The sequence below is a fragment of the Neomonachus schauinslandi genome, chromosome 2 (genome assembly GCF_002201575.2).
Source record: "Neomonachus schauinslandi chromosome 2, ASM220157v2, whole genome shotgun sequence".
NCBI classification, from domain to species: Eukaryota; Metazoa; Chordata; class Mammalia; order Carnivora; family Phocidae; genus Neomonachus; species Neomonachus schauinslandi.
The window spans coordinates 58,911,491-58,925,209 of NC_058404.1; the positions used below are offsets into that span (position 1 = coordinate 58,911,491).

Sequence of the window (13,719 nt, forward strand, 5' to 3'; positions counted from 1 at the left end):
CCAGTTTTCTTCATCTTGATCCCTGGCAAGATTAAAAGCAATACCTGCAGATATCTTAGGAGGAAGCAGTAATCACTCTGACAAGGTATAAATTCACACAGAACAGATTATGTCAAATAAATTTTTTGTTGTTGTTGTTAAGAGTTATAGGCTGGAACTTTAGTTTGCAAACTGTATGGTGAGGCAACCTGGAGCATCATAGTGCCTTGGATATTTTACAGTTTTGAAGGAAACACAGCTATGTCTTTTTTTTTTTATTTAAAGATTTTATTTATTTATTTGGCAGAGACATAGCAAGAGAGGGAACACAGGGGGAATGGGAGAGGGAGAAGCAGGCTTCCCGCCGAGTGGGGAGCCCAATGTGGGGCTCGATCCCAGGACCCTGGGATCATGACCTGAGCCGAAGGCAAACGCTTAACAACTGAGCCACCCAGGCGCCCCAGAACTATGTCTTTTGGACAAAGCACAGACCAGTACTCTTAAACAGTTTGGACCTAACTAATAAATGAAATGCTAGGTATTTCTGTTGGCCTAGAGGCAGTGTGAAAAAATTAATTAGACACCTAGTAGTACCTACAGCAATATACTGTTTATATTCAGAGGATTTTAATTAATATTTTCATGTTACCCAAATAAAAAATTTTTAGAGTGTTGTCCTCCTTAAACTAATCTCACTGTTTAAGGGGGGGGCATAGAAAAAAACATTTAAAGGATATAGTTATCATATTTCTAGAAGATATAAAGTGGAAAGAAATAGTAAATATGTGGTAAGATTGATTAGGAAACAAAATAATCTCAGTAGACCATAGCTACAGTGAACTCGAATTGGATAAAATTTAACTGGAATAAATTTGATGTACTTTTGAGTCTGAAAAATTATCTGACCAAATAAATATATACTTGAAAAAGGTTTATAAATAGCATACATTTAAAAAATGGACTAATGACCCTTCCTTGCCCTGTGGATCAAATTATACTCCCTAAATGGCCTACAAGGTCTCATAGAGGACTCTATACTCCTTATCTTGGTGCTCCTGCTTTATATACTTCTGGGAGTGAAGAGATAAAAGGCATTTTTTTTTTTTTCCATCCTTGTTCCTTTGCATCTGCTGCTCCCTCTGCCTAGCATACCTTCACCTCTGCCCACTTTGCCTGGCTAATGCCTGTTCATTATTCTGGCCTTGGTTTATGTTAACAGTTATTTATTAGCTCTGTAAAATAAAATTGAGGACCTGCTTGAGGAATTCCAACTTGTAATTTTGCCAGGTAAGTTCATTAAAAAAAAGTTACCAGCCCCATCATTTAAAAAAAAAAAGTTATAAGCCCTAATTCCATCCTTTGATAAAATAATGGACATTTTTTTCTTTTTAAGTAGGCTCCACACTCAGCATGGATCCCAAAACAGGGCTTGAACTCATGACCCCTGAGCTGAGATCAGGAGTCAGAGGCAAGGGCCCCTGGGTGGCTCAGTCGGTTAAGTGTCCGACTCTTGATTTTGGCTCAGCTCATGATCTCAGGGTTGTGAGATTGAACCTCGTGTTGGGATCAGCACTGGTGGGGAGTCTGCTCTAGATTCTCCCTCTCCCTCTGCCCCTCCCTGCTGCATGCACTCTTTCTCTGTGTCTGTCTCAAATAAAAAAAATAAATCTTAAAAAAAAAGGCTCAGACACTTAACTGACTGAGCCACATAGGCGCCCCAAGAGAATGGACATTTTAATATGAAAAAAGTAGGATGACATAATCTTAGAGTACTGATTATCCTCTAGATTAAATAAATTTGGATTTGGATTAGAAATAAGGTAGTCATTTCTTTATATTATTGATGACTATTGAAAACTTAGTGATAGAATACCACTGGTCAGAGAATGAATACTGGCTAGTCATTACTGCTGTTCTAAGCCTGAATTAGTTGGTCTTATGAGATGCTCTCACATCTGGACACATGCCTCTCTGTAATAGAAATGAGCCTGTGTGAAGAGGCCTCGAGGGTGAGTTGAGCATTCCCTCCTTGGTCATTGTTTGTATAGCTCCAGGGGGAGCTTTTTGGGCACCCTTCATCTCTCTCACCATTACCTTTGCATTTACTACTATCATCCTCATAAGTTTATTTTTTTATTTGTACATGTTAGTGTGATCAGGTCTCAACAAAACCTTGCCTTTGTCAGCAAGCCATTCTGTCTCATTAGGTTTACAGCTCCTTTCTTTTTTTCTTTTTAAGTGTGTTGATTTTACAATTTAATACTGAGCAGTCAAGTTTATTTCTCTTAATTTCAGATCCTGGTGGAGTATATATTCACAGTAGGTTAAATTAGGGAAAAAGAAGCAAGTTTAAAACATGTATCAAAGATATGCTTCTCTCCTGCAAACTCCTTGTAAATGAAAAGAAAATCAGTAGAAAAGCCTTGAACCTAGTATAATTATATTGTGTTATAAGAATATAAATACGCTTATCTTTTATAACTAGTAATCATTGGTAAGGAAAAGATTTAACTGCTGTGTGTATGATATTCTCCGAATTCCATGCTTCATAATACTCATTGTTTCATATTATGCTGTAGTCCTTTTCCACTGTCATGATCAACAACTTTTACAGCCCCCTCAAACTTAAGCTATTATCTTTGCTCCTCAATGTTTTGCTTTACTCAAAAGCATTTATTCTTTTTTTTTCCCTTCTCATTCTGAAGTTCCCTTGCTGAGTTCAAGAGTACTCACCTATTTCCTATTTTAAAAATGCTAGAAGCTAAGTACCTTGTCATCTCCCTTTCACATAGGATTCTTTTTTTTTTTTCCTTTATGATTTTATTAATTTGAGAGAGAACACAAGCAGGGGGAGTGGTAGAGGGAGAGGGAGAAACAGGCTCCATCCCAGGACCCTGGGATCATGACCTTGAGTTGGGTTTTTTAAAAAATATTTTATTTATTTATTTGAGAGAGAGAGAGAAAGAGCACGAGTGGCAGGTGGGGAGAGGGAGAGGGAGAAGCAGACTCCCTGCTGACCAGGGATCCCAACATGGGGCTCCATCCCAGGATCCCAAGATCATGACCTGAGCAGAAGGCAGATGCTTAACTGACTGAACTACCCAGGCACCCTCACATAGGATTCTTTTTTTTAAATTTAATTTAATTTAATTATGTTATATTAGTCACCATACAATACATCATTAGTGTTTTGATGTAGTGATCCACGATTCATTGTTTTCATATAACACCCACTGCTCCATGCAGTACGTGCCTTCCTTAATACCCATCACCGGGCTAACCTATCCCCCCACCCTCCTGCCCTCTAAAACCCTCAGTTTGTTTCTCAGAGTCCATAGTCTCTCATGGTTCATCCCCCCCTTCATTTTTCCCTTCCTTCTCCTAATGTCCTCCATGCTATTCCTTTTGTTCCACAAATAAGTGAAACCATATGAAAATTGACTTTCTCTGCTTGACTTATTTCACTTAGCATAATCTCCTCCAGTCCCATCCATGTTGATGTAAAAGTTGGCTATTCATCCTTTCTGATGGCTGAGTAATATTCCATCGTATATATGGACCACATCTTCTTTATCCATTCATCTGTTGAAGGGCATCTCGGCTCTTTCCACAGTTTCTTAAGCAAACATTCATACCTCTTTTCTCTCCCTTTTGTTCATGGAAAAAGAAACCCCAAAGGAAAGTTATAAGTGGGTTTTTTGTCTTGTTTTTCTGCTTGCCAGAGTGATACAGGTTAGTTTCAGAAAAATTATGAAGCATATGGAGGGTGTTAGAAGCAGGAATGGAAGTCACTACTTATCTCTACAGAGGCAGTTCCTGTGAAGACTTGGGTCCGTTTTCTTTGTATTTTTTTGTTTAGTTAGTGGAGACCAAATTGTATGTACAAATTTGTTTCTGGTTGGGGTTTTTTTTTTTAATCAATTTTTATTTAACATTTTTACCATAACATTTCCCATGCTAAAATTGTTTTCAAGGGAATTTTGATGTCTCTGTACAATTCCAGGGCCTGAATTACCATAATTTATGTAACAAATCTCCTACTGTAATCCATTGTTTGTAATTTTTAATTTTTTTGGAATTTTTTTTGCCAAATTTTATTTTTTGTTCATTTCTGTATAATAAAATCTTAGAAGTACAATTATTGGATTACAGAAGTTGGTCAGTTATGTTCTTGGTGAAGATTCTAGAAAGAAATATTAATATATTAAATTTATTTAACTGTATGTATTTATTAACTAAATATTAACTAAATATTAGCTAAATATAACTAACTAAATATTATTAACTAAATATAACTAAATTTCTGTTTGGAAAAACTGTACCAATTTATGTTCAGTCTAACAATATGTGATAGTGCCCATTTTATTACGCTCTGGCCAGTACCAGTAGCTTTTTAGGAGCTAAAGAAGTTTTTTAAAAATATAAAATATGAAATTAAAGTAGTAGAGGAGGTGAAGTTTTCACTATATTCTATACTGGTTATGTAAAAGGATATTGATAAACTAGGCACCTATAAGAATAGCAATTTATGAAGATGATGATAATGATAATAAAAATAGGAGCTAATATTTAGTTGGGCACTTTCTGCCAAGACCAGTTTGAAGTAATTTACATATATAGACAATTCACATTATTTGTGGAGTGTGTGTTTATGAATTTGACTACTTGCTAAAATTTATATACAACCCCACAATCAGTACTCCCAGTGCTTTCATGGACATTTGTGGATGTGTACAGAGCAGCAAAAAATTTTGAGTTGTCTGGTGCATGTATTCCAATCTGAGTTTGAAAAGGCGATGCTTTGCTTTCTTGTTTCAGCGCTCATAAACAAATGTAGTTTTAGTGGTGTATTTATTACCGAACTTTGCATTTTTGTGCATCATCTTGGTGATTTCACTGATTAAAATGGCCCTCAAACAGCACTGAAGTGCTGTCTGATGTTCTTAAGTGCAGGAAGGCTGTGATGTATCTCATGGAGAAAATATTTGTGTCAAATAAGCTTTGCTCCATTGTGAGAAAGAGTGTTGTTGCCCGTGTTGTTGGCCGAGACGAGAGTTCAGGCTATATACATTAAATAAGGCGTCTTTAAATAGAAACACACATAAAACAGTGTTATATATCAATCCATTGTGGAAGATATTGTAACAAGAGGCTCGTAGGAACATAACCCTGTATTTTTCCTAGGGGTGGTGGTTCAGTATTGGCTAATTCAGTGTTCATGGTGACCTTACAGAACATGACTACTCTGAATAATGGGAATTGACCATAGTATTAACTCATTTATTTATCACCAATGCCATGGGGCAGGTATTAAAATTTTCCCTGTTTTACAGATTAAGAAATTGAGGTACTGCATAAACAAATAATTTGTTGAAGGCCACGTAACTATTTATTGGTAAAACCAGAAGTCGAAAGTGGACAGTTTGTTTCCAAAGTTCACTCACTTGACTGTTGTGCCATATTGACTTTAGTGAGGATTAAAACAATTTATTAGGAAAATTAAAGAAGCTGGGAGAATTTAGCCTCCATTAAAGAAAGCATGCTTAAAGGAGCAAGCCTAGAAAAATTGGATGGCTTTTCATGTAAAAGAGAAATTAGACTTATATATATTTCCACCATGTAGAATTATTATGACTCGGAGAAGTTGAGAAACTGATTTTAGCCCAATATGAGGGCTGTTCAGTGGCTGGCCTGTCGTGGGATTTAATGAATGTCCTCAAACTGAAGCTATTAAACTAGAGGTTTGAATGACCATGTGTCAGGTATATCCAGATGGGAATAGAGGAATGCTTTATTCATCAAGAAGTTAGACTAGTTAGTACTTAAGGTCTCCTCCCATTTAAATACTATGATTCTTTTGTCTTGTACATTTTAGTGGCCATTGGCATTAAAGAACATTTTCTCCACACTGTCATAATAATTGGTTTTATTGTAATTTGTATGTCATTGTCTTTTCTGGTCAGTTCTTTTCCCTAATTCAAACTGAATCAGCAAATTGGTATTTATGGTCAACTCACTCTTTCAAATTCTCTTTTCTTATATTTTGGATCGCCCCTATTTGCCTGCTCCCCTCTTTATGGCTTTACCTATTTTTCCTCTTCCCTTATTATCAATAACTCTGGCCAGTCTGACTTTGCTTGTATCTGTGTTAACACGCCTCTTCAATTAGCTTTTTCTTTAAGACTTCTTTTAGAGCAATTTTAGGTTTACAGCAAAACTGAGAGAGAAGGTACAGAGATTTCCCATCTATTATCTCTGTCCCCACATTTACAAGGCCTTCCCCCTTATCAGCATCCCCCATCAGAGTGGTACACTGTTGCAGCTGATGAACTTACTTTCAATTAGTTTTTTAATATTAGAGCCTGAGCCACGTAAGACCATTTTATAAAACTATTGAGTGCCTCTTAACACTTACGTTTTATAGGTGCTTTTATTTTTCCAAGTCTTTTTCTTTCTATTGCATCATTTAATTTGGGTAAAGCTGACAGCAGTTCCATTCCATCAGATCGACCTTATGCCACTTAAACAGAGGAGGAAGCTTAATGAGTAAACCCCCTACATTCTTTTCTCATCTCCTTAACTCTATACCACTCCAGCTCTTCTACCTTAAACCATATTGACTCATTTTTTATTTCTCAGATTATTTTTTCTACCTGGATTGCTACTTATTTTTGTGTTGTTTTTACCTCTTAATCACCCATAATCATCCTTCAAAATTTTTAAATATCCCTTACCTGTAAAGGATCTGAGCCATGGATGTGAAGTAACCTACCCAGATGTTGGCACTTATTCATGCCTTTGTAATAAGAAAAGGAAAGGGAAGAACTTACTCCTTTTTTTCCCCCCCCTCTCTTTTCAGGATGAAAAAAGGGGTTGTCTTAGAATAATTACTTCTTTTTAACTCATTTTAATGGCTCTGTATTTTACTTTGCTAATTCCTAATTTCTTAGGTTTATATATTTATATAGTAATTGTGGTTTATATAGTGTTTATGTTATTACTTTATTATTAATCTAGATTATTGTTTTACTGATTTTTTTTTAAAGATTTTATTTATTTATTTGAGAGAGAGAATGAGAGAGAGAGAGCACATGAGAGGGGGGAGGGTCAGAGGGAGAAGCAGACCCCCTGCTAAGCAAGGAGCCCGATATGGGACTTGATCGCGGGACTCCAGGATCATGACCTGAGCCGAAGGCAGTTGCTCAACCAACTGAGCCACCCAGGCGCCCTGTTTTACTGATTTTAAGTGGAATAATTTTGGAACTCAAAAGATGGAGAAGATAGAGTGTTTAATTTGTCTAAAATAGTATGTGCTATGAATTCTTAATAATGTTTAAGGAAGAAAATGACCATTGAATAAATTGACTATTTCTGGTTTATTTCTGTGAAGGTAGCATGAACAGTTTGTGCCAATAGGTTAGCAGTTTTACTGTTTTAGAGAGGAATAAGAATACAAGTATGTGTTCTTATTTTAGTGTATATGAAGTAGTAAACAAATGTGAAAAATAAAGACAGTTTACTTATAGGTTTTTAAGTGTTATGAGGGGTCATAGAATTAATTAAACTGATTTTGTCCTTCTATTAATAAGATTCATTACTCTCATTTTTGTATATTGAATCAACCTTGCATTTTTGGAACTCTGTTTTATACATCTTTACATCTTCAAAGACAGATATAGTATAATACTGGCAAAGAGTTGACACTTAATAAGTATTTGTTTAATAAATGAGAGGCGAAAGGAAATAATAATGTTAAGCAAAAATCACTACAGGTTTTAAGTTTGTGATTGAAAGCAGTGATTTATGTAAACCTGCTTATTTAAACCAGCTTAGGAAAAGACTATTCAGTGAAGCTAAACCTATAAATCATATAAATAAATAGAACAGGAGTACTTTATATATTTAAATGGTATGAAAATCTATAAGTTAAAACCATTATATATATGACCAGGTTTTACTAAAATAATTCTGTGCAGCTGTTGTATTAACATATGTCAGTTGGAGGTTTAGACTGACAAACATTGGACATAGTATCTTAGGATGGGAAATGAAACATGTTTTACTTTTATAAAGGTCAGAGATGCAGTCAGGATACAAAGCAGAGAGATCAGCAATTTTATTTAGTTGTAAGTGGTGGTGTAAGCTTCCAGGACCCCCCCCAAAAGAGCCTTACCCGTAGACATGCAGCTTCAGATTACATGTCTGAGTGTCATATCCTCTTAAAGTTTATGGGCCCTCTTCAGGCCCAACCTTCTATAAAGGGACTATAGCTGACTAGGATACAGCCTTGCCTGGATATATGCAGGGAGGTATGTTGCATCCAGACTAGATATTAATCTCATAATTATATGGTGCATAGTATGACCACTAGAGGATAGCACATGTGCACTACAGAGGCATAAACAAATTTCTTATTCATTGTTCTTAATCTACTCAAACTACCATGGGTTATGAAGTACATTTCTGAATTTGGTGATGTGGAACTAGATTAAGAGTTAGCTACCTACATACACCTGACAGTCATAATAAAAGGCTCTTAACCAGTTATTGGAATTATCTAATCTTAGAAAATTCCAATGATGGAAATCAGGAAGTGTTTAAATCTTTTGGAAGACAGGAAAGACATTACTTCATGTATTATTCAGAACATAGTTATGATCTTAAAGAGAGGCTGTAGCAAGTTTGTGTGCCTTAGTAGCCAAAATCTGAGTGGAAGCACAGCCAATCACTTGTTCATCTTTTTAACTCACCTCCAAAATTAACTGCAGTTGATATTATGCTATGAGTTCTCTGATTGTTGGGGCTGGGTTTTATTTATTTTTGTATCTTTCAAAATATATTAACAGGCAGGCATAATATGTAAAAGGCACAATATATATTAGGTACAATAGAACAGGTATAGTATATATTAGATGTTCAGCAAATGTTTATATATATATTTTAAACTAAAACCTAAATTTTTAAAATTTTAAAAAAATTTTTAGAGAGAGGGAGCACATGCCAGCAGGGATGGGAGGCTCAGAGGGAGAGGGGTAGAGGGAATCTTAAGCAAGCTCCACACCCAGTGCAGAGCCCGACTCAGGCCTCAGTCTCACAACCCTGAGATCATGACCTGAGCAGAAATCAAGAGTCGATGCTTAACCAACTGAACCAGCCAGGTGCCCTTATTTTTTTTATTTGTAGTCTAAACTCAACATGTTTACATTCTTTTATAATTGTCAGAGAAAGATACAGAAATATAACCTGTGCATTTTACTTTTTAATAGTTGTGATACTCAAGGAATTTAGACATTGCTTTTTAACTGTATTTTGAAAACTCACAAACTTTTTATTCATTTTTGAATTTGTATTTCAGTTTTGAAATTGCTACTGTACTGCATTAATTTTACTTCAATGCTGTTTAAAGAAGGTTCTTAGATATATTTGGTACAGAGTTCTGAGATAAGTTTCACTACTGGGAAACTATTGAGATTCTTCTATAATTAAATATAGTCCAAAATAATAAATGTGAGAGAAACCTTCTTGATAAGATTTGGAGTAGTAGTATAGATTTTACTTCTATTTAAAATAGTGAAGAATGTGATTTAGGTAGTAGTAAAATATGTAGCTATTTTTTCATTACAGGGGAAGGTTTTATTTCATATTCTGCAACAAAGAAAACATTTAGAATAAGTCTAATTTTTAACTTTTTGAAATACTTAATGTTCAGAATTTCTGACTTTGCTATTTGTCCAAATTACTCAGGCAAAAGGGGCAGCTAGCTGTGGAAAGAGCTAAACAAGTAGAAGAGTTCCTACAACGAAAACGGGAAGCACGGCAAAATAAAGCTCGAGCTGAAGGACATATGGTACGATTTTTTTTTTTGAGATTTTGAACATATTAATATTCAAAGTGAAGGTCTGGAACAAGGTAGGTATAAATGAATTCTAAATCTTTACGAACATTTACTCTAAACTTTACAGAGTATAAAGTTGTGATAATGTCTACCATATGTCTTCTGCCATATCTTATACCAAGGTGAAATTCTATCAATGATTTGGTTAATTAGGAGTAAGTTCATAGCTGTAATCTTCCTTTAAAAAGAGAAGTAGATAAAGCAACCTAGATATTTATATTAAAACAAATGAGTTTTTACATTGCTAGGTTTGTTTTTTCATACATGCTTTTGGTTTTAAATACTTTTAAGTAGCAAAGAATTTTAAAAGAAAAATGGGAAACATTTTGATAAATATAAGTGTAACTATGTATTTTCTCAAACAAACATTAGAAGCAAAAGTATATTAAAACCTCCATTATGCCAGCTAACTTAATTAAGTCATGTATCCAAGAAGATATTAACAGTTTTTAGATAATCATTTTAGTAGTTAAAACTTAATAGTTTTGACTTGTAAAGGTGCACAAATGCCTTTTGACCTTTTGTCCACAGAACAACTGATGATTGTTTCTATCAGCACACCACACCATGAAGCATCCTGCTAAGATAGAAAATAGGTCAATTATATGGTAGTGTACTTGGATTACATTTATAACTACTATAAGTTCATAAGTGGTATCTTTGTGAGTTAATTATTTCAATTGAGGATATTTTTCTTTGAAATAATGTCATCAAAATATACTTATATTTTTTAATGGTTACCCTTTATATTTTTAACGCATGAATTTGTTTTTCTAATTTTGGAATTAATCTGTATTTGTATCCTTCCTGTAGATAGTAGAAGAGAACCTCCTGTGTTTTCTCTTACCCCATATCTCCAAAGTTAATAGCATCTGGAATTTTAGTTAGATTTTAATTTAAAATATTTTAAAACAATTATTAGACTTGTCAAGATTTATATATTTCTTTCCTCATCATTACATTCTACTATTCTGCCCTCACTTTATTTTTCTTTATGATGGAGAATATTCTCTGGCAATTCTTTTGGACAGAAACTTCCCAAGATATGTTGGGAATTGTCTTTATTTTGTCCTCATGCTTAAATGATAAGTTGTAGTAGTGGTCAGTTGGTGAATATGCTTAGCATTTGTATGCCTGAAAAATTATTTTGCCTTCTTTTTTGAAAAATATTTTTGGTGAGTGTAATATTATAGGTTGAGATTTTTTTCTTTCTGTACTTTAAAGATGTTTCTCTAGTTATCTTCTGGCATGTCTGTTTCTGATAAGAAGTTCACTGTCATTCTTATCTTTTTCCTATATATGTAATATGTCTTTTTTCTCTACTGACTTTTAACATTTTATCACTGGAAACAGTTTGATTACAGTGTAGCTTAGTGTAGTTTTCTTCATGTTTATTTTGTTGGGATTCACTGAGTTTCTTGGATCTGTGGATTTACAATTTTCATCAAGTTTGGAAGAATTTCATCTATTTATTAAAAAATATTTTTCTGTTCTCTCTCTTTGATTCTGAGACTCTCAGTACCCATTCACTAGACCATGTGATGCTCTCTCAACAGCTCATTGAGGGTCCGTTCATTTTTTTTCACTCTATTTTCTATTTTTTATTTTGGATAGCTTTTATTTCTGTATCTTCAGGTTCATTAATCTTGTCTTCTGCTTTGTCTAATCTATTAATCCCATGCAGACGTTGTATTTCTTTTTAATCTCAGAAAATTTTTTCATCTTGTATTTTTTATTTCTTAAAGTTTATTTGGGTCATTTTTATACTTTCCATTTCTCCCTTTATAATGTTTATGTTTTTCTCTACATTCTTGAATTTGAAGATAATAGCTGTTTTAATGACCTTTAATAATTCTGTTATCTTTGTCATTTCTGATTGATTTTTCTCTTCATTGCAGTCTTTTCCTACTTCTTCACATACCTCGTAATTTATGATTGGATGCCAGGTATTGTGTGTGTGTATAAAAATTTTGGATTTTTTCATATTTAAGTATGTTGGGGCTTTATTCTGGGATGCAGTTAAGTAACTAGGAAATGGTTTTGAGTCTTTCGGAGTTTGCTTTTAAGTTCTAAGGCAGATCCAGAACAGCCTTAAGTCTAGAACTAATTTGGCCCCATTGCTTCAGCTACTGCTTCTTTTCCTTTTTCTCCTTAAGAGAATGCCTATTAGAGGGATAGATTGGAACTTTCATCAAATGTCCTTTTGTCTGTACTTCTGTTTCACCCTTTTTATCCCTTTCTCATCCTTTTTATCCCTTTCTCTCTTACTGCTATATTTTAGAAATATTCCTAGGCCTGGTTTTTAGCTCACTAATATAGTCTTAAGTGTTGTCTACTCTACAGTTCAGCCCACCTAATGAGTTTCTTCTTTTGATTTAGAAACTTGTGTTTTCATGTCCATGAAATGTAATTTGTTTTCCCCTAAATCTCCTTAATCATATTCTCATTTTTCTGATAATACTACAGTTATTGCAAAATCTTGTTTTTAGTGTGCTATTACTGGTTTCCTCCGTTTTTGAGTTCTCTTATTTCACAGTGTTGGCATTCGTCAAACCTTGGTGTTCTTGACAGTATTCATATTTGGGAGTGGCTATTTTATTGCTCATTACCTTTGTTTGAGTGACCTCCTGGTGAGATGGGAGAGTGTTACTGACCTGTCTCCTGCACAGTTTTCAGTGGGAGTAGAGAATGGATGGAACTTGTATTGATATTCTGTTAGGCAAATACCTCAACAGTTTATTTTCTGGGCTAAGGAGACTCTCATTCTTCTTCATTATAACCAGTCATTCAGAGGATTAGCCTGTCTTTTACCACTACGCCCTCTCTGGTCACTCCTATCTGAAGGTAACAAACTGCTTTCTGGCTTGTGGAGATGAGTAATGCAATGGAGGTAATCCTCTTACTGCAACCACTGTTGTCTGCTCCTAGACCTTCTCATGTTCTTAGCTTCCAACAAGTCTGAGAGCATGCTTAATGCTGCTCACATCTTCTGTGATAGTATTCTTTCTGACATGCTTTTGCTAGGGAAATTTCTCACTTAAAACTGATTTTGTATACTTTTCTTTATCTCTGGGTTCCTTATGTACTTGGGACTACCAAGAGTTTTGCTTGTTTTTGAGTGCTGATATGTAACAACTTTCTTCTAGGATTTTGCAAGAAGGGAAGCAATAGTGTCATGTTGCCATCTTACAAACAGAATTTAGTATTTTTTTTTAAAGATTTTATTTATTTATTTTTTTGACAGAGAGAGACACAGCGAGAGAGGGAGCACAAGCAGCGGGAGTGGGAGAGGGAGAAGCAGGCTTCCTGTGGAGTGGGGAGCCTGATGCAGGGCTCTGTGCCAGGACCCTGGGATCATGAACTGAGCTGAAGGCTGATCCTTAATGACTGAGCCACCCAGGCGCCCCCAGAATTTAGTATTTTTATTTTCTTATCATTAAAAAAAAACCTTAAATACTTAGAGATCAGCAGTGCATTTTGACTGATTTTTTATATGACCTTCCAAGATTCATTTTGTTAAACTATACAGAATTTCTTCATTCCCTAGATGACTAAGTGTATACATAAAACTTTACCTTAGAAAGATGTGGGTAAGAGTGAAGAATTTCTATTTTTCTATTTTATATTGGGTATTGCATCATATATTAAGTTTTGTCTATCTGCTAATTTAAAAACAAGGCAGTTAAACATTTTTGGGGTAGTAGGTTAATTAATTAAAGGTTACTTAATTAAAGCTTACTCAGATGTAGTTTGTCTCTAGAGTAATTTATCATCTTAATGTTGAATAAGAATATATACACTAGTAATGTGAGGCAATGAATAGAAGTGAGAGCTAAAGTTAACTG

General features: G+C 34.6%; 1 protein-coding gene across 1 annotated transcript in view; it reads left to right on the plus strand.

The window, feature by feature from the left end:
- NEK1 (NIMA related kinase 1) overlaps positions 1-13,719 on the plus strand; it is a 191,840-nt gene that overhangs the window by 73,987 nt on the left and 104,134 nt on the right. Inside the window, 1 exon segment of the mRNA XM_021698746.1 lies at positions 9,724-9,826. Within this exon segment, the coding sequence (XP_021554421.1) occupies positions 9,724-9,826 (103 nt within the window).